General features: G+C 40.0%; 2 protein-coding genes across 2 annotated transcripts in view; both read right to left on the bottom strand.

Annotated features, from left to right (window-relative positions):
- LOC146323394 (kinesin heavy chain-like) overlaps window positions 1-12693 on the bottom strand; it is a 20717-nt gene extending 8024 nt beyond the window's left edge. The window contains exons 1-14 of the mRNA XM_084725595.1: window positions 11853-12693; window positions 7796-7883; window positions 7431-7504; window positions 6655-6759; window positions 4049-4097; window positions 3873-3928; window positions 3284-3371; window positions 2948-3072; window positions 2552-2656; window positions 1968-2116; window positions 1641-1789; window positions 1337-1506; window positions 1151-1219; window positions 837-1043 (exon numbers count right to left, since the gene is read on the bottom strand). Of these exons, the coding sequence (XP_084581721.1) occupies window positions 837-1043; window positions 1151-1219; window positions 1337-1506; window positions 1641-1789; window positions 1968-2116; window positions 2552-2656; window positions 2948-3072; window positions 3284-3371; window positions 3873-3928; window positions 4049-4097; window positions 6655-6759; window positions 7431-7504; window positions 7796-7883; window positions 11853-11987 (1569 nt within the window). The 5' untranslated portion in view covers window positions 11988-12693. The remainder of the gene's footprint in view (window positions 1-836; window positions 1044-1150; window positions 1220-1336; window positions 1507-1640; window positions 1790-1967; window positions 2117-2551; window positions 2657-2947; window positions 3073-3283; window positions 3372-3872; window positions 3929-4048; window positions 4098-6654; window positions 6760-7430; window positions 7505-7795; window positions 7884-11852) is intronic.
- A 363-nt stretch (window positions 12694-13056) lies between these two features.
- Window positions 13057-20000, bottom strand: part of epc2 (enhancer of polycomb 2) — an 11692-nt gene continuing 4748 nt past the window's right edge. Inside the window, exons 7-14 of the mRNA XM_084725594.1 lie at window positions 19348-19551; window positions 18759-18851; window positions 18400-18527; window positions 17357-17631; window positions 16380-16489; window positions 15373-15529; window positions 14882-15081; window positions 13057-14685 (exon numbers count right to left, since the gene is read on the bottom strand). Coding sequence (XP_084581720.1) covers window positions 14563-14685; window positions 14882-15081; window positions 15373-15529; window positions 16380-16489; window positions 17357-17631; window positions 18400-18527; window positions 18759-18851; window positions 19348-19551 — 1290 coding nt within the window. The 3' untranslated portion in view covers window positions 13057-14562. The remainder of the gene's footprint in view (window positions 14686-14881; window positions 15082-15372; window positions 15530-16379; window positions 16490-17356; window positions 17632-18399; window positions 18528-18758; window positions 18852-19347; window positions 19552-20000) is intronic.

Raw genomic sequence — 20000 nt, 5'->3', positions numbered from 1 at the left:
CCATCCTACATCCAACCATCCTACATCCAACCATCAAACATCTAACATCAAACATCCAACATCAAACATCAAACATCCAACATCAAACATCCAACCATCAAACATCAAACATCCAACCATCCTACATCCAACCATCAAACATCCAACATCAAACATCCAACCATCCTACATCCAACCATCAAACATCCAACATCAAACATCAAACATCCAACCATCCTACATCCAACATCAAACATCCAACCATCAACCATCAAACATCCTAACATCAAACATCCAGCCATCCTACATCCAACATCAAACATCCAACCATCAAACATCAAACATCCAACATCAAACATCCAGCCATCCTACATCCAACATCAAACATCCAACCATCAAACATCAAACATCCTAACATCAAACATCAAACATCAAACATCAAACATCCAACCATCAAACATCAAACATCCAACCATCAAACATCCTAACATCAAACATCCAACCATCCTACATCCTAACATCAAACATCCAACCATCAAACATCAAACATCCTAACATCAAACATCCAACCATCCTACATCCAACATCAAACATCCAACCATCAAACATCAAACATCCTAACATCAAACATCCAACCATCAAACATCCTAACATCAAACATCCAACCATCAAACATCCTAACATCAAACATCCAACCATCAAACATCCTAACATCAAACATCCAACCATCCTACATCCTAACATCAAACATCCAACCATCAAACATCAAACATCCTAACATCAAACATCCAACCATCCTACATCCAACCATCCTACATCCAACCATCCTCTCATCTTGTTTCTTGATGTGGACTCACAGTTTTGTGTGCGAGTTCCTCGTTCAGCTGTTCATTGCAGCGGTTCTTGTTCTCCACCTCTTGACTCTTGTGGTCGTAGTTGACGGCGAGCTCCTCCAGCGCCTGCAGCACCTCCTTCACCTCCTCTTTGGCCGAGTCACTGTCTCTCTGCAGCCGTGAGAGCTCCTCCTGCAGACGCTCGTAGTCGTGACGGCTCGACACCAACAGCTAGATGGACGGATGATGAACAGGGGAACAGGTGGAGGGATGACGGTTGATACAGTGTACAGATGAGGTGTATACAGGTGAGGTTGTAACATTCAGGTGAGACTCACCTCGTCCTGATCGATCAGCTGCTGTTTGAGTTTTTCTGCTGTCTGACTGTGCTGGTTGATCTCATCATCCTGAAACATGAGTCAGCACATTTTTAAATGTTTCACAGACTACAGGTGAGTTACTACAGGTGATAGTACAGGTGAGACTCTCTTTATAATACAGATGATATTACAGGTGAGACTCACCTTGTCGTCCAGCTGCTGGTACAGGTTGGTGATGAGTGTCTCGTACTGTGTCTTCTCTTCATCTGACAGAGGGACAGGGGGCGGAGCCAAGCTGTCAATCACTGTCGTCGTCTCGCCGTTGCTCTTCTTGTTTCTGCTGCTCAGCTGCTCCTCCACAGGTACAGACTCACCTGAAGACATTAAAGAATAAGAGTCAACTTTAAGAAACAGATGGACGACAAACAGAAAGCGGATTGTGTTCTGCTCTGTAAAAACTGATGTGTAAAATCTAAACCATATCTGAAGTGATGTAAGTTGACTTTACCTTTCCTCCAGCGCTTCAGTTCATTCTCCAGTTTCTGTATCATGATGTTCAGACTCCTGTTCTTCTCCTTCTCCTTCTCATATTTCTTCTTCCACTCCTCCGCCGTCAGCTCCAGGTTCACCGACACTGTGTTCTTTATGGTTTTAGCTCTGGAACACAAACACAGATGGACATTTTTACAGTATTTCCCTTGTAATAATCATCATTTGGACCTGATGAATAATCGACTGACAGTTCATCATAAACTGGTCTGTAGTTGTTGTTCTGGACTGACATCAGCTACACAACCATAAATAACATGATTATGAACATGTTTAGTTGTTGCACCTCTGTCCAAACATGAGCGTGGACTTGGTTTCAGCCTCGTTGTAAACAGACGGCGAGCAGCAGATGATGATTGTGGTTCGACAGTTACCTCCCAGAGAGTCCTGCAGGATCCGGGTCATCTTACTGTCTCTGTACGGGACGTGAGTTTTCTACAAACACACGGCAAATAAAACACATATACACACTGAATTTATATATACAAATATAGACGTGTGTGTGTGTGTGTGTGTGTGTGTGTGTGTGTGTGTGTGTGTATATATACATATTTACACAGTGACAACGTGATTTCACTAAATGAACATCCACAAAGATTCAAAAGAGGCTAAATCCATTTTTTAAAAGAAGAAATAAAAATTATTTATCAATATCTCAACCTGGTGGCATGATGCTAGCTAAGGTTAGCATGATGCTAGCTAAGGTTAGCATGATGTTAGCTAAAGTTAGCATGAGCTTGGTTAATTTTAGCATGAGGCTGTCTCATGTTAGCATGATGTTGGCTACTTTCAGCGTGAGGTTGGATAATGTTAGCATAATGTTAGCTAACATTAGCATGATGTCAGCTGGTGCTCTGTTAGCTAACTCACCGTTCCTTCACTCAGAGCAGCGATCACGTTGCCGAGAGCAGAAAGAGATTTATTGATGTTTTTGGCCTCGTCCAACACGGCACCTTCAGCTCCCGTTTTACTCACCTGAATAACATCATCATCATCATCATCATCATCATCATCATCATCATCATCATCATCATCGTTGTCTTATCCCTCCTCTCTGTGGAAGAATTATCTGACTGCTGCAAACCTTTCATGATTTTGGAAACAGCATTTCTACATGAACTCTGGAGGTAAATTAACGTTACTGAAGCTGAAACAGCACAGAGGTTTGTGTTAAAACATGACGAGTCATTAAATGATGAAATAAAAGCTGCTCCTCATCATCAGTGTGATGAAGGTGTGACGGGTCGTTCAGTGGAGCAGTGTGACCTTCTCGCTGCCTGCCAGGTCGACCAGGTAGAGTTTCCCCGACAGTTTCATCTCCGTCTCCACGTTCTCCTGCTTGATGTTGATCAGAAAAATACTGTGACTGCGAGAACTGTGCTCATTCATGTCTGCAGGAAAACACAAAAACACACAGAAATACACAATTAATACTCTGAATACATGATTCATACTAATTAGCTAATTAGGCAAATGAAGCTAATGAAGATACAAAGTTCAGTTTTCTGTTGTGTGGGTCTGATGTCTTTTCAGGTGTTCTGCAGTGTAGCAGTAGTAATACTAGTAGTAGTAGTAGTAGTTGTGGTGTAGTAATAGACTGACTGGTGACGGCGACGTGTCTGTTTGCTTTTCCCTCGTCGATGACGTCCATCACTTCATCAGGACTGGAAACAAAACGCTCAGTGCAGCCCTGACAGGAGATACACAGCAAAAAGTACTGATACTGCAGTACTGATACTGCAGTACTGATACTACAGTACTGATACTGCAGATACTGATACTGTAGTACTGATACTGCAGATACTGATACTGTAGTACTGATACTGCAGTACTGATACTACAGTACTGATACTGCAGTACTGATACTGCAGATACTGATACTGTAGTACTGATACTGCAGATACTGATACTGTAGTACTGATACTGCAGTACTGATACTGCAGATACTGATACTACAGTACTGATACTGCAGATACTGATACTACAGTACTGATACTGCAGTACTGATACTGTAGTACTGATACTGTAGTACTGATACTACAGTACTGATACTGCAGTACTGATACTACAGTACTGATACTGTAGTACTGATACTGTAGTATTGATACTACAGTACTGATACTGCAGTACTGATACTGCAGATACTGATACTGTAGTACTGATATATTCTTATTCATATATGAAATATTACCTTGACATAAGGAACCCTGTTTTTGTCCTCGTGGACGGCCAGGTTCGTCTTTGACACTGAAACATGAATTAAACATCATCAGCAGGTTCATCATCAACACTGACACACTTTAATGTGAATTAATATCTTATTAAATATGATTAAAAATAATTAAATTTGTTAAATATTATCCTCACCATCGAGCAAGTCTCTGATTTTATCCAGATAGATTTCAAAATAAGAGACCTGCAGAGAAAAAGAGACACCTTTAATGAACACGGTGACGTGTATATACTGTCTATATAAATTATATACTGTCTATATAAATTATATACTGTCTATATAAATTATATACTGTCTATATAAATTATATACTGTCTACTGTAACATACTAACGTGTATAAATTATATTTTCTCCTTCAGAGACAAACAAGATGTATTAATGATTTTCCAGGAACAGTAAACCAAACTTCATGTGTAAAAAATCATGATTTAACACATATTCATAAAAAATACGCATTTATTATTATTATTATTATTATTATTATTATTATTAAGGGTTTTATTAAATGTATGTTTTGTGCTGTGTTGTTGTTTTGTGTTGTGTCGTGTTGTTGTGTTGTTGTTTTGTGTTGTGTTGTTGTTTTGTGTTGTGTTGTTGTGTTGTGTTGTTGTTTTGTGTTGTGTTGTTGTGTCGTGTTGTTGTGTTGTGTTGTTGTGTTGTGTTATTGTGTTGTTGTTTTGTGTTGTGTTGTTGTGTTGTTGTGTTGTGTTGTTGTGTTGTGTTGTTGTGTTGTGTTATTGTGTTGTTGTTTTGTGTTGTGTTGTTGTGTCGTGTTGTTGTGTTGTGTTGTTGTGTTGTGTTGTTGTGTTGTGTTATTGTGTTGTTGTTTTGTGTTGTTGTTTTGTGTTGTGTTGTTGTGTTGTGTTATTGTGTTGTGTTGTTGTGTCGTGTTGTTGTGTTGTTGTTTTGTGTCGTGTTGTTGTGTTGTTGTGTCGTGTTGTTGTTTTGTGTTGTTGTGTTGTTGTTTTGTGTTGTTGTTTTGTGTTGTGTTGTTGTGTTGTGTCGTGTTGTTGTGTTATGTTGTTGTGTTGTTGTGTTGTGTTGTTGTTTTGTGTTGTGTCGTGTTGTTGTTTTGTGTCGTGTTGTTGTGTTGTGTTGTTGTGTTGTGTTGTTGTTTTGTGTTGTGTTGTTGTTTTGTGTTGTGTTGTTGTTTTGTGTCGTGTTGTTGTGTTGTTGTTTTGTGTCGTGTTGTTGTTTTGTGTTGTGTTGTTGTTTTGTGTCGTGTTGTTGTGTCGTGTTGTTGTGTTGTTGTGTCATTGTGTCATTGTGTCGTGTTGTTGTTTTGTGTTGTGTTGTTGTTTTGTGTTGTGTTGTTGTTTTGTGTTGTGTTGTGTTGTTGTTTTGTGTCGTGTTGTTGTGTCGTGTTGTTGTGTTGCTGTGTTGTTGTGTTGTGTCGTGTTGTTGTGTTGTTGTTTTGTGTTGTGTTGTTGTGTTGTTGTGTTGTTATTTTGTGTTGTGTTGTGTTGTTGTGTTGTGTCGTGTTGTTTTGTGTTGTGTTGTTGTGTTGTTGTGTTGTGTTGTTGTGTTGTGTTGTGTTGTTGTGTTGTTGTGTTGTTGTGTTGTTGTTTTGTGTTGTGTTGTGTTGTGTTGTTGTGTTGTGTTGTTGTGTTGTGTCGTGTTGTTTTGTGTTGTGTTGTTGTGTTGTGTTGTGTTGTTGTGTTGTTGTGTTGTGTTGTGTTGTTGTGTTGTTGTGTTGTTGTTTTGTGTTGTGTTGTGTTGTGTTGTTGTGTCGTGTTGTTGTGTTGTTGTTTTGTGTTGTGTTGTGTTGTTGTTTTGTGTTGTGTTGTTGTGTTGTGTCGTGTCGTGTTGTTGTGTTGTGTTGTTGTGTTGTGTCGTGTTGTTTTGTGTTGTGTTGTTGTGTTGTGTCGTGTTGTTTTGTGTTGTGTTGTTGTGTTGTGTTGTTGTTTTGTGTTGTTGTGTTGTGTTGTTGTGTTGTGTTGTTGTGTTGTGTTGTGTTGTGTTGTTGTGTTGTGTCGTGTTGTTTTGTGTTGTGTTGTTGTGTTGTTGTGTTGTGTCGTGTTGTTTTGTGCTGTGTTGTTGTGTTGTTGTGTTGTGTTGTTGTTTTGTGTTGTGTCGTGTTGTTGTGTTGTGTCGTGTTGTTGTGTTGTGTTGTGTTGTTGTGTTGTGTTGTTGTGTTGTGTTGTGTTGTTGTGTTGTTGTGTTGTGTTGTTTTGTGTTGTGTCGTGTTGTTGTGTTGTGTTGTTGTTTTGTGTCGTGTTGTTGTTTTGTGTTGTGTCGTGTTGTTGTGTTGTGTTGTTGTGTTGTGTCGTGTTGTTGTGTTGTTGTGTTGTGTTGTTGTTTTGTGTTGTGTTGTGTGCAGTGCTGACATAAACACTCATGTTTACAGTATCTGACAGCAGAGCAGCTGGTCAGCAGTGAACATATGGAGAGCAGGTGGGTCAGTGAACGCCTCGCTGCTCTCTGCTCAGGAGAACAGAGTCTCTACACGACGTCTGACCAGATTTAACTCTTCATGGACAACAGACAGGAAACTACGGAGTCTCTGAGGTCCAAAAAGGAGGTTTCAAATATTTAGTGATATACAAACATGATACATTTGTATTTTTAACCCGTTTTATTGAGATGTTGTGATGTAATTGTGTTTATTCTGTAGATTTGTTATAATCGTAACACATTCCTGCAGGTCAAAGTGATTTTCAGTGAATAATGAACCAATCAGGCAGCAGAAAAACACTGATGTCACTGATGATGTTATCAGTGTCACAATGACATCATCACCTTGATGTGAAACTCCAGGTTCTCATCCATGGAGTAGATGTGGTCGAAGATGTCTCTGGCGATTCGAGGGATGATTCCCATCAGACGGGGGTTGTGCAGGTTCCCCTGGAGGGTTACATAACAAACCATTATTAAACATTATTACAACGTTACTAAAACACATTAAGACACATTTAAAAATAAAAAAAAAAACATTATAAAAAAATTAAAATGCAATGAAACCCCTTAAAAATATATAAACACATTAAAACAAAAGATTGTTCATTCAAATCTTCACAAATGAACAATAATTCAATTACCAAATAAAATGCAGATTATTTTGAAAATACGACAAAATTAAAGTTAAATAAAAATTAAGTTCATTGACTAAAGACAGACGACATGTCAGCTCTCTGTCGGCGCCTGGTGGCCGGCTGCGGGACAGGTCATAAGCCCCGCCCCCTGAATGTTAGCAGATGGGACATGAACCAAACTAAAACACTGAAGTGACATGAGATAAAAGTTTCTGTCGTTTAAGGAAATTCTTTGTTATTAGATGATGTAAAGGGGGCGGGGCCTCAATACCGCAGCTCCACGCTCAATCACTACCGCACAGACGCTGGCGCCAAATGACATCATCAGAACAAGATGGCAGCGCGAAGATACACAAGATGAACAAGATACAGTGGCGGCCATTTTTATTTACAATGTGTGATGTTAAAGTGTGACACACTGAAACATTAAAATATCAATTTAATAACAATATATTGATCATAAATATATTGAAAGAAACTGACCTCCATGGTGTGAGTCTTTCCTGACGACGTCTGACCGTACGCAAAGATGGTGCCGTTATATCCTCCCAACACATCTGGAACACACACACACACAACACACACACAGAACAGACACACACACTTAACTAATAATCTGTTTACACGTTTCATTTACTGTGTGTTATTAATGTGTTATTAATGTGTTATTAATGTGTTATTAATGTGTTATTATTGTGTTCTTATTTTATTGTCACTGTTGTGTTCCAGTGTTGTAATTTTCGTGTTACTATCACATCAAACTGAGGCGTCTGATTGGTTGTCATATATAAACACAACATGACCATTAAAAGTTAAATGAAATGAGAGAGTTAATGAGGACGACTGACCTTTAACGATCTGTCGGGCACAGGTGTCATACACCTGAACCTGCTCAGTGTTCGGAGGGAGAACTCTGTCAAACACGTAGGGCTTCCCCTGAAACACAGGAAACACACCGCCAAAATAAGATCAAACACACTGCCAAAGTAAGACCAAACACACCGCCAAAATAAGACCAAACACACCGCCAAAATAAGATCAAACACACCGTCAAAGTGAGACCAAACACACCGCCAAAGTAAGACCAAACACACCGCCAAAATAAGATCAAACACACCGCCAAAGTAAGACCAAACACACCGCCAAAATAAGATCAAACACACCGCCAAAGTAAGACCAAACACACCGCCAAAATAAGACCAAACACACCGCCAAAATAAGATCAAACATCCAATCATCCAAATGTCAGACTGAGCGTCACAAAAACAAAAGGACCATCAAGTTATGAAAAGTTATATAAAGTATAACATCATTTTTACAGACACCTGAGGGATTTTTGTGTTCCTAACAGTTTGAATCCTTGTTAAAGTCAAAATAAGATGTCATTCGAGTGTGTGTGTGTGTGTGTGTGTGTGTGTGTGTGTGTGTGTGTGTGTGTGTGTGTGTGTGTCTGTTCTGTGTGTGTGTGTGTGTGTCTGTGTGTGTGTGTGTGTGTGCGTGCGCATGTGTGATCTGCTGACATTTACCTGATGTGAGGACAGTTTGATGTTTTATCAGCATGGACACAGACACACACAGATTCAGAGACACCTCAATATTCAAATGTCAGAGGAATAATTACTGTTTATTTATTTATGTTTATTATTTTTGTTGTTGTTGATGTGTGTTTTCTCTTCATCGACAGAAGAATCTAAATGTTTTTTACTTTTTTCTCGAATCAAAGAAAAGCAGTAATGTTTCACACATGACAGAAACTGAAAGCAGACAAACACCGAGTCATCAGAGGAACCTGATCAATCAATCATTAAAGTGATCAAAGCACACTGAACACAGCTGATGATTGATCCGTATTGATTCTATTTTCATTATAAACTGATTGGCACCTCATCAGATGGTTGGCAGGAAAGATTTTTTACAGTGAGGACAACAACTCCCATGATCCCACAGTACTTCAGGACACAGTGTGGGATCATGGGAGTTCACAGCTGATGAAAATCTGTATCAGATGTGATCAATAAAATTAATCCAAAACAACAGTGAGTGTGACGCTGCACAGTCTTGTTTTCAGTGACTATTGATTTATTTAGATGATTGATTGATCTGAAGTAGTTACAGATTGTTGATCAGCTGATGGATCAGTTGGCTTTCAGTCGTGTTCTGTCATGTTTGTAGTTCAGCTCCATCTGTCTGATTCACTCTGTGTGTGTGTCTGCATCTCAATAAGACGCCTGTCGTCATGGTAACTGCATCCCACTGGGAGAAGACTGAACCAATCAGAGGACATGAAGATGATTGCTGTTTAATGACACACACACACAAAGACATGGATACAAAGTGTTTATGATCTAAAGAGTTGGAGTTATATTATATTATATTATATTATATTATATTATATTATATTATATTATTTTGTTATAATATAATATTTTATTTTGTTATATTATATGAGACAAACCTTTTGATACTCAGCAGTTTGATGGAAAACATGACAATGATTCTCTTTATTTATTTAACAGATGGCTCTTTATATAAAATGATGAGTGGCGGTAGTCGTATATTGATGCTCTGCTGTCAGTCACATGATGTGTGGCGACCTTCAGCCTCTGCTGTCATGGAGACAGAATATTTCCCATGAGGCTGAACTCTGAGGTTCACAGAGGATGATGAACAGATGAATAATGTTCAGATTCTTCATGTTTTATTAAAATCTGAATGTTCAAAGATATTTCCATGTTTTTTGTTGATTTAAATTTTTTTATGTCTTAAAAATGAAACATAAATCCTGAACTGATCCAGTTTTGTTGTGCAGAGACGAATCGGCACATAATTAAAGTTCATGACTTCATTTTTCTTCAGATTAAAGACTTTGAACATGAAGGTGTTTGATTTTGTCAGATTGAAGACAAACAGTTTCTGTTTTACACTTTATTAAATATAATTAGATGTTTTTTGTCTTAAAGTTTCTTAAAACTTAAACTGACCTAAAGGAAACAAATTTTCACTGACAAAATACACTGATGTCTGTTTATGTCGAGTTACCGATTTCTCGTTAGACTTAACGATGTCTCGTTAAAGATAATAACAACTCGTTAAAGATAACGATGTCTCATTGAAGTTAACGACAGCAGACAGACCGGACTGTCCTCATTATATTTAACATAAATCTGCATCATTATATTTTCCATATTTATATTCATTTTGAGGAGGAGAAGGAGACAGAGTCATGTGACCTTCATCAGGACGGAGACAGAGTCATGTGACCTTCATCAGGACGGAGACGGACAGAGAAGATCATTTTGTTTGTTGCAGCTCTAGTTAAATGATTTCAGTAATTTTTTAATGCAAAATGGCTCAAATACGGAGATTTCACACATTTATTATCATACTAAATTGAAAATCTTAGAGCTGAAACAAATAATCAATTAACTATTTTGATAATCAATTAATCATTTTGAGTTTTTTTTTATTAAGTCTAAATTCTCTGATTTCAGTTTCTTAAATGTGAATATTTTCTGGTTTCTTTCCTCTCTGACAGGAAACTGATGATCTTTGAGTTGTGGACAAAACGAGACATTTGAGGACGTCATGTTGGACTTTGAGAGACATTTTTCACCACTGACATTTTATTGAACAAACAACAGATCTAATCATGGAGAAAATGATCGACAGATTAATCAATAATGAAAATAATTGTTACAGGAAAGACTTGAAAAATAGGTCAATAGGTCAAAGGTTGAAAAGTAGAACCAAACATGTGGAGGACACAGACATATGTCCATGTCCTCCAACTGTTTGGAACTACTTTTCAACCTTTGATCATAATCAATCAACAGACTGGGCCTCGTTTCCCAGAGCCTTCGCAGCTGCAGCTCTGATGTTTTTAAATCCTGTATGACAGTACAGAGACGTCAGGTGGACGGACGTCACCGTACTGTCCACCTGTTTTCACATGTTTCAACCTATTGTTCAACTAGTGATCAATCTGGTGATAATTTTACCACTAATCAATTAGTTGTTTGATCTATAAAATGTCTCGTTTTGTCCACAACTCAAAGAAAATATTCACATTTAAGAAACTGAAATCAGAGAATTGAGACTTTTTTTTCATTACAAACTGAATCATGTTGTGTTTTATGTTTGTTGTTTGGTTTATTAGTTTGTTCCTTCCTTTGTTGTGATCAACTGATGGATTGATCGATTGATTGATTGATTTAAAGACATAAAATGTTGAATGAATTATTTTATTATTTAATGAATGAATTAAATGTAACTGTAATCTGACTACATTTTATCTGTAACCTGTATCCAGATTACATGTAATCTATTACTCTCCAGCTCTGTGCATCATGGTCTATACGATCATCATGTTTGTGATATTTGATCATTAAGATATTATTTATAAATGACGTCACTCAGGGCTGATGGACCCTCAGGTGGTTCAAACATTTTAATCTGATTTTATTGATTATTGATCTTCTGTTGGAGATATTAAATTATTGATCTGCTCACGGTCAAATTTTCTTGTCATTCACATTTTAAAAATCAAATCAACAGATCTGTGTGTGTGAGTGTGTGTGTGTGTGTGTGTGTGTGTGTGTGTGTGTGTGTGTGTGAGTGAGTGTGTGTGAGTGTGTGTGTGAGTGTGTGTGTGTGTGTGTGTGTGACTGAGTGTGTGTGTGTGTGTGTGTGTGTGTGTGTGTGTGACTGAGTGTGTGTGTGTGTGTGTGTGTGTGTGTGTGTGTGTGTGTGTGTGACTGAGTGTGTGTGTGTGTGTGTGTGTGTGTGTCGGTGCCTCAGGTTTCTATTGTTGCTGACGGAGGGTGTGTCGGTGGAAACATGAACACCGTGTGCTTCATCTGTCTGTCTGTGTCTCTGTGTGTCTGTGTCTCTGTGTGTTGGACTCACCGCCACCACCACCGTGTCCTCTCCGCTGAATTTGGGGACTAGTTTGTCTCCGCGGTTCCGCTCAGCGTCGTTCAGCGGCCTGAAGCGACACATCACCTTCACCCCGCACAGCCCGCACTCCGCCGCGTCCACCATCACGGACACACCGAGACAAAGACCCGCTCACACACCGGGAGACACACCGGGAGACACGCCGGGAGACAGGCTTCAGTCTTCAGTCTTCGGTCCACTCGGTCCTGATGCTGCGGGTCTCAGTCCGGTCCTCGTCTCTCCATCTCCAGGACGCTGACGGACTGATGGACTGATCCCTCCCACCTTACACAGGTCCACCCTGAACCACCCAGTCGCACAGAACTCTGGGACATGGAGTCCTTCTGTCTACACAGATCAGCTGATCAATCAGATGATCAGTGACAAAACTGATCAATTCTGTAACACTGAGGGGAAAAAAAAACATCCATTCAGAAATAAATCAACGACATCATGAACAAGAACGTCAAACACAACATCTCAGTGCATCATGGGATTCCTTCTGGACTGAATCTGATTGGTCGAGGGTTCATAAACCAACAAGACAATGAACCAAAGCAAACTTCAAATCTGTGCAGAGACGATTTGACCGAGACAAAGACTCTGGAGTTCTGGACCTGATGGACCGGACAAGTCAAAGTCTGGATCTGAATCCTGTTGGACTAATTTTGGTTTTAGTAGATTCAAAGATTGATCACAGAAAAGTTTCATCTGAAGTCTGAACAGATAGAAACGATCTGACCTCAACAACAAAAGAGACAAACACATAAAAACAACGTCAGCAAGATGCAAACTGTTAAAGACCAAAGAGGACGAAGAAAAGACTGTTTACCTGTTTCAGTTTGTTATTTGACAAATAAATAAGAGTTTTAAACACGTTTTTGAAAGATTTCTAAAATATTTATTTTCTCGTTTTTATGACAGGTGGTCTAATAAATCTGTTAAGGACTGTATATCTGTTTTATTTCTTGCCTCACCCTTTTCTTTTTATGATTGATTGATTAGAACCTGGACTCTCAAACTGTGGTACGTGTTCCACCGATGGTACATGAGCTCCCTCTGATTGTTTGTGATGTAATGTCAGAAATATTTTTTTGATTAATTTAATTCATTTAAAAACATCTAACACTGTCAACATACCACAAAAAATGAAAATACACAAAATACTCAATCATTTGTACCACAGGTCTGCAGCTTTTATCATCAAAACAAACAAACAAACAAAAAACAGCAAACAAATAAAAAAAACATCTGTCTGGAGCCCTAACTGTCAAATTCTTTTTTTTCCCAGAAGACTTGTCTGTTTTTGGTTTGGCGTTCACAGAAAAATCGATTTAATTGGCATTTGGGAGAAAAGGAAAACAAAGTCACAGCATGTGATACATAAATGTTTTGTTGCTCTTTTGTGTCGAGTAACTTGTGTCTCTACCATCTGAATGAGACACAACATGACGACTGACAGCAGCTCTGGGTGGAAATACTTCACATTATTAAACAATGAAGATGTAAACTGCGCTGAGCTGCAGGGATAAAACACCCGACCTGAGGTTTGATACCATTTAGAATCTCAGACAAAATTCCAGGTGAAGCTTAAAGCTTCAACACTGGATTTATAATTTATCCAAAACATGTCTGGGTGGAAACCTGCGGCGTGTGACGGACTCACCTGCGGCGTGTGACGGACTCACCTGCGGCGTGTGACGGACTCACCTGCAGCGTGTGACCGACTCACCTGCAGCGTGTGACCGACTCACCTGCAGCGTGTGACCGACTCACCTGCAGCGTGTGACGGACTCACCTGCGGCATCACTCACTGAAGAAAGACACCAAACTGTCCAGTAGAATCTGGACACGCTTCACATCAGGTGACTGACAGCTTTATTACAGTTTGTCTTTTTAACTTTGACTCATCTTGAACTTTATTAAGCCACTTATGTTGAACATTGAAGTCACTCATCAGCATCTGAACGCCAACAGAATACAGAATCTGTCTCAGTTCAATAACATGACTTTGAAAACACCGAATGATTTTGATTGATTTAATGAATTTCATTAGTTTAAAATATGAAGAACTGTATAATCATAATGTTCATCGAGGTCAGATCACAGGCGGTGAACGTTTCACCTTCACAGCTGCAGTGAAGGTCAAACTGCACACAGTACACACACTTTATATTATTTTCATTATAATGATGATTATTCTGCCTCAATAATTATTATTGATAGCAGCACATAAACCAGTGAAATGATCAGGTTTGGATCCCACAAACATCACAGCTTCACTTGATACTCTGTTTGTTCTAACGTCACTTTATAACATCTCAATGAACAGTTAATGATCAGAGGAGGGTTATAAAGATTTCATTAGAAAGAATGAAGCTGTTATTACAGGCAGAACGTAGAATGTTCTACAGTGATGTAGTGACAGGAAGTGATGTAATGACCCTTCTTTGTTCTTTATTTTCCTTGATCAGTGCGAGGATATGTGACTCATTATGAACCAATCAGAGTTGACGGTGAAGTCATATGAAAAAAAACCAACAAAATATATTTAACATCAAAGACGTTTTAACAAACTCTACAATAATAACAATAATAATATTGATAATAATATTAATATTAATAAGATCCAAACTCAGTGAAATGTTCTGATTCGTCTTCTTCTGGAGGTCACAGTGAGTCACAACCACCAATCAGACACTGAGGAGCAGCGAGGCATGATGGGATACGATGTCATGTGACCTCCATGGGCAGCATGGTCTCTGACAGTCTGCTCAGGAAGCTCTCCAGCTCTCGAGAGTCTCTGTGAGGAAAAACAACCGGTCAGGTGTGTGTACGTGGATGTTTACCTGGTCAGGTGTGTGTAGGTGGATGTTTACCTGGTCAGGTGTGTGTATGTGGATGTTTACCTGGTCAGGTGTGTGTAGGTGGATGTTTACCTGGTCAGGTGTGTGTACGTGGATGTTTACCTGGTCAGGTGTGTGTATGTGGATGTTTACCTGGTCAGGTGTGTGTAGGTTTTTGGGTACTTGGTTGAGGCTGGCGGCAGCGGCGGCGGCGGCGGCGGCGAGCTTTAAGGCAGATGCTGGGGGGGCTGAAGGTGGAGCAGTGTGGGGGTGGGCAGGGGACAGGACTCCCACCTGGCTCCTCTGGGTGAGGAGGGACTGAGGGGAGGAGGAGTGCAGAGGCCTGGAGGGACCTGAGGAGGAGTTTAACTTATAATCCATGTTTTTGTAAGAAACATGTTTAAATAAAGTTTTATTATTAGTCATCAGCAATTACTGAGATTTATTGATCAGCTGTGATCATTTATGAAAATGTCTTCATGTTGTGAAAATTAAGCATCAATGAATAAATAAAACACTGTCACATGGTAACGTCCACATGGTGTTGCCATGGCAACATGTTTGAATATGTTGAGCACATGGTAGTATTTTTAACCAACACTTGTTTTTCAGCCTGTGATGCTCAGACAGGTGAGACCGCTCACCTGATGGAGGGTGGAGTCTGTTGATGCCGGTTTTGTAGGGTTTGTTTTCGCTGGTCATGTGACCATGGTGAGGACGAGGACGAGCGTCAGCTGAACCTGCAAACTGGGCACTGGATGAGTCCAGAGTCTTCAGACTGGTATCACTGGACCTGCTGGACTGTGGAGCAGAACCAGAACGGGACGGGACAGGATGGGGTAGGACAGGACAGAATAAGACAAAACGGGACAGGATGAGACGGAACGGGGCAGGACAGGCTCGACGGTAAACGGCAAACATCAACGACACGTTTCAGTCATGTTGGATCGTTCTTATCACGCTGATGTTTGTTCACTTCTTCATTCTTCTCATCAGTTTGGTTTTAATTAGTTATCTGATGATATAAAAAGGAGGTTTCATGTCTTGATTGACAGCTGAGCTCTAAGTGGGCGGGGCCTCTTTACCACATGATGATGATGGCGGCGCTTGTATCAGAGAGATTCTGGACTCAGTTTGACAGCAGGAGGAGGAGAGGCAGCGGCCATCTTTATTTACTGTCCTTCATTTTTCTGGTTCATAAATATTTTTTGTGATTTTAGTGGAGCTGCACATGTTGAGAGTTTTTACCAACATTTTAAGGTTTGTAGGCCGTTTTTTCTTTTTTGTTTTGATGCAAATCATCAAGTTTAACTGAAGTGTTTATGTTACGTTTTTATTTATTTTGTTTCCCTGACTTCTGTTTTGTTTTTCTCAGTCTTTTGTGTTCGTATCCAAATTTTCTTTATGATTTCTTTTGAAATTGATCTGTGACACATGACGGATCAACAGAGGGCAGACTTTTATTCTGAAAAGCCCAAACTTCACCTCTTTTATTTTAAAAGGAAAATGGCATCTTGTTCAACTAAAAACCTGAAACACTGGGGGTAAAAAAACAAACAAACAAACAAAACAAATAAAGTTGGACACCAAGGCTCTAAAGTGAGATTTTTTCCTGATTTATATGTTGAGTGTTTGAAGAGTAACATGTTACCTGTGTTCTGTGTGGAGCTGTGGTGGTGATGCTGATATGCAGCTGTTCCAGCTGTTGTTTCTGCATCTGTAGCAGCTGCTGACAGTGGTACTGCTCCTCTGTGATGCCACCTGCAGACACACACACACACACACACACACACACACACACACACACACACACACAGCAGAGCAGAACAGCAGTAGGTTGGACTCTGCAGGTGAGTCATGACATCAACTAAAACATCTTCAGGTCAGAAACAGGAAGCATCGAGTGAAAGAAATATGAAATATTCAGAGATTCAGGTGAATGTTGATCTACAACAGTTTGAGTGATTTCAGATGAACCTGAAGGCAACATGAGAGAAAGAAAAAGCAGTTTTTCTTTATTTAATTTCACAATAATTAATTATCTTGTCAGCATCAAAAACAGAAACACTGAATGAGATTCAGATCAGATCTCAGATCAGTCTGTGATTAGAACTAGATCCTATGTCTCCACCAACCAATCAGGTGTCAGTTTACATTATGTCTGTCCAGACCCATATCTAAAACATGTCTCTCAGATGGTTTTAACGTGTCTCAGGTAGTTTAAAACGTGTCTCAGGTAGTTTAAAATGTGTCTCAGGTAGTTTAAACATGTCTCAGGTAGTTTAAAACATGTCTCAGGTAGTTTAAAACGTGTCTCAGGTAGTTTAAAACGTGTCTCAGGTAGTTTAAACATGTCTCGGGTAGTTTAAAATGTGTCTCAGGTAGTTTAAAACGTGTCTCAGGTAGTTTAAAACGTGTCTCGGGTAGTTTAAAACATGTGTCTCAGGTAGTTTAAAACGTGTCTCGGGTAGTTTAAAACATGTGTCTCAGGTAGTTTAAAACGTGTCTCAGGTAGTTTAAAACATGTGTCTCAGGTAGTTTAAACGTGTCTCAGGTAGTTTAAAACGTGTCTCAGGTAGTTTAAACGTGTCTTTCAACACATTGATTTATAGTATTACAAGGACTCACTTGGTCCAGTTCTGGTTTCAGGTGTCCTCCTGCCCCTTTCCCTCTGGTCCTGAGATGGTCTGGGTCTGTAGCAGAACCTCCTCAGGGTCTGGATGTTGTTCAGGAGTTTAGTCAGGGAGGGGTCCAGGTCCATGTTCTGGTCCAAGTCCTGGTCCAAGCCCTGGTCCAGTCTTACAGGATCAGTAAAGAGCCAGGTCCAGGTCCTGGTCCCGATCAAAGAGTCCATGTGCCTCAGTACTGGATCCAGACCTGAGGAGGCTCGGTCCAGGATAATCCTGATCAGAGAGATGGACAAAAGACTTTCAGGAGATTCAATCATTCATAATTAAATACTGAGTGAAATTAGAGAAAATTTATTTGTATGAATAAAAGTTCACATTATTTTTGGTAGGACATGATTTGTCTGAATTCTCAGGGTGACGTATGTTGTCTCAGGTGGTTTAAAATGTGTCTCAGGTAGTTTAAACGTGTCTCAGGTAGTTTAAACATGTCTCAGGTAGTTTCAAATGTGTCTCAGGTGGTTTAAAATGTGTCTCAGGTAGTTTAAACGTGTCTCAGGTAGTTTCAAATGTGTCTCAGGTGGTTTAAAATGTGTCTCAGGTAGTTTAAACATGTCTCAGGTAGTTTAAACATGTCTCAGGTAGTTTAAACGTGTCTCAGGTAGTTTAAAATGTGTCTCAGGTAGTTTAAAGTGTGTCTCAGGTAGTTTAAACATGTCTCAGGTAGTTTAAACATGTCTCAGGTAGTTTAAAATGTATCCCAGGTAGTTTAAACATGTCTCAGGTAGTTTAAACATGTCTCAGGTAGTTTTAACATGTCTCAGGTAGTTTTAACGTCTCAGGTAGTTTAAACGTGTCTCAGGTAGTTTAAATGTGTCTCAGGTAGTTTAAATATGTCTCAGGTAGTTTAAATATGTCTCAGGTAGTTTTAACGTCTCAGGTAGTTTAAACATGTCTCAGGTAGTTTAAAATGTGTCTCACGTAGTTTAAAATGTGTCTCAGGTAGTTTTCATCTCCAGAACACTGTGTGAAATGAACCATTACCTGCCCCCTCGTCCTATCCTGCGGCAACTCAGTCCCGTCCAATGAGGAGTCAGTTTGGTCAGAGAGTGACGGAGACACTGAGGGAGGAGCTTTGGATGATGAGCTCCACCCGTCTGCTCCACACAGGGCTGAAGAAACAAACACACAGCAGTTTGTTGAGGAGAGTGAAGGTCTTTGGTGAAGAAACTGTTCATGTGTCTGGTGGTTCTGGTGCTGACGGATCTAATGGATCTTATGTCTGTTATTAAACGGTGAGGTGTCTGTGGTTAAAGACAGTTACTGAGTCTAAATGTTCTTTTGTTCTCTCCGTTCTCACATGTTGTAAATAAAGTTTAGAAAAATAAAGTTTCTGGACTCACAGACAGATACTGACATCCTGCTCTCCTCCTGAACACAAACACTCCATCAGCATCACTGTCTTCATCAGACGAGGACGGAGGACGGGGAGGAGACTGAGGACACATCCAAACACAGAGTCAAACACAGTATCACACAGAGTAACATCACAGTACTCTGCAGTACTCTACAGTGCTCCTCAGTATTCCTCAGTACTCTACAGTACTCCTCAGTACTCTGCAGTACTCCTCAATACTCTGCAGTACTCCTCAGTACTCCTCAGTACTCTGCAGTACTCTGCAGTACTCCTCAGTACTCTACAGTGCTCCTCAATACTCTTCAGTATTCTGCAGTACTCCTCAGTACTCCTCAATACTCCTCAATACTCTGCAGTACTCCTCAATACTCTGCAGTACTCCTCAGTACCCCCTCAGTACTCTGCAGTACTCCTCAGTACTCCTCAATACTCCTCAATACTCTGCAGTACTCCTCAATACTCTGCAGTACTCCTCAGTACCCCCTCAGTACTCTGCAGTACTCCTCAGTACTCCTCAGTACTCTGCAGTACTCCTCAGTACAATCACATGACCATGAGACAGATGTGACACTGACCGGCGCCGGTGATGGACTGTCTTCATCTTCGTCTCCGGAGCTGTGGAAGTCGTACTGTGTGATGTCAGTCTTGTTGATGGTGAACTGACCAGAGACTGGACAGGGACGTCTCTGTGGACGATACCAACGGTCCCGTCTCATGTTCTTCTTCTTTGGTCTGATCAAGTCGAAAGGAAGCTTGTCTCTGAGGGAGACCTGCTTCTTCTGAACCGACAGGTTAGAGAGAGACAGACAGGTAAGAGACAAACTAATTAGAGAGAGACAGGTTAGAGAGAGACAGACAGGTAAGAGACAAACTAATTAGAGAGAGACAGGTTAGAGAGAGACAGACAGGTTAGAGACAGACAAGTTAGAGAGAGACAAACACGTTAGAGAGAGACAGGTTAGAGAGAGACAGACAGGTTAGAGACAGACAAGTTAGAGAGAGACAAACACGTTAGAGAGAGACAGGTTAGAGAGAGACAGACAGGTTAGAGACAGACAAGTTAGAGAGAGACAAACACGTTAGAGAGAGACAGGTTAGAGAGAGACAGACAGGTTAGAGACAGACAAGTTAGAGAGAGACAAACATGTTAGAGAGAGACAGACAGGTTAGAGAGAGACAGGTTAGAGAGAGACAGACAGGTAAGAGACAAACTAATTAGAGAGAGACA

The sequence above is a fragment of the Lutjanus erythropterus genome, chromosome 8 (assembly GCF_056507025.1).
Source record: "Lutjanus erythropterus isolate fLutEry1 chromosome 8, fLutEry1.hap2, whole genome shotgun sequence".
Taxonomy (NCBI): Eukaryota; Metazoa; Chordata; class Actinopteri; order Lutjaniformes; family Lutjanidae; genus Lutjanus; species Lutjanus erythropterus.
The sequence above is the reverse complement of the archived record's forward strand: the minus strand, read 5'-3'. Positions and strand labels throughout refer to the sequence as shown.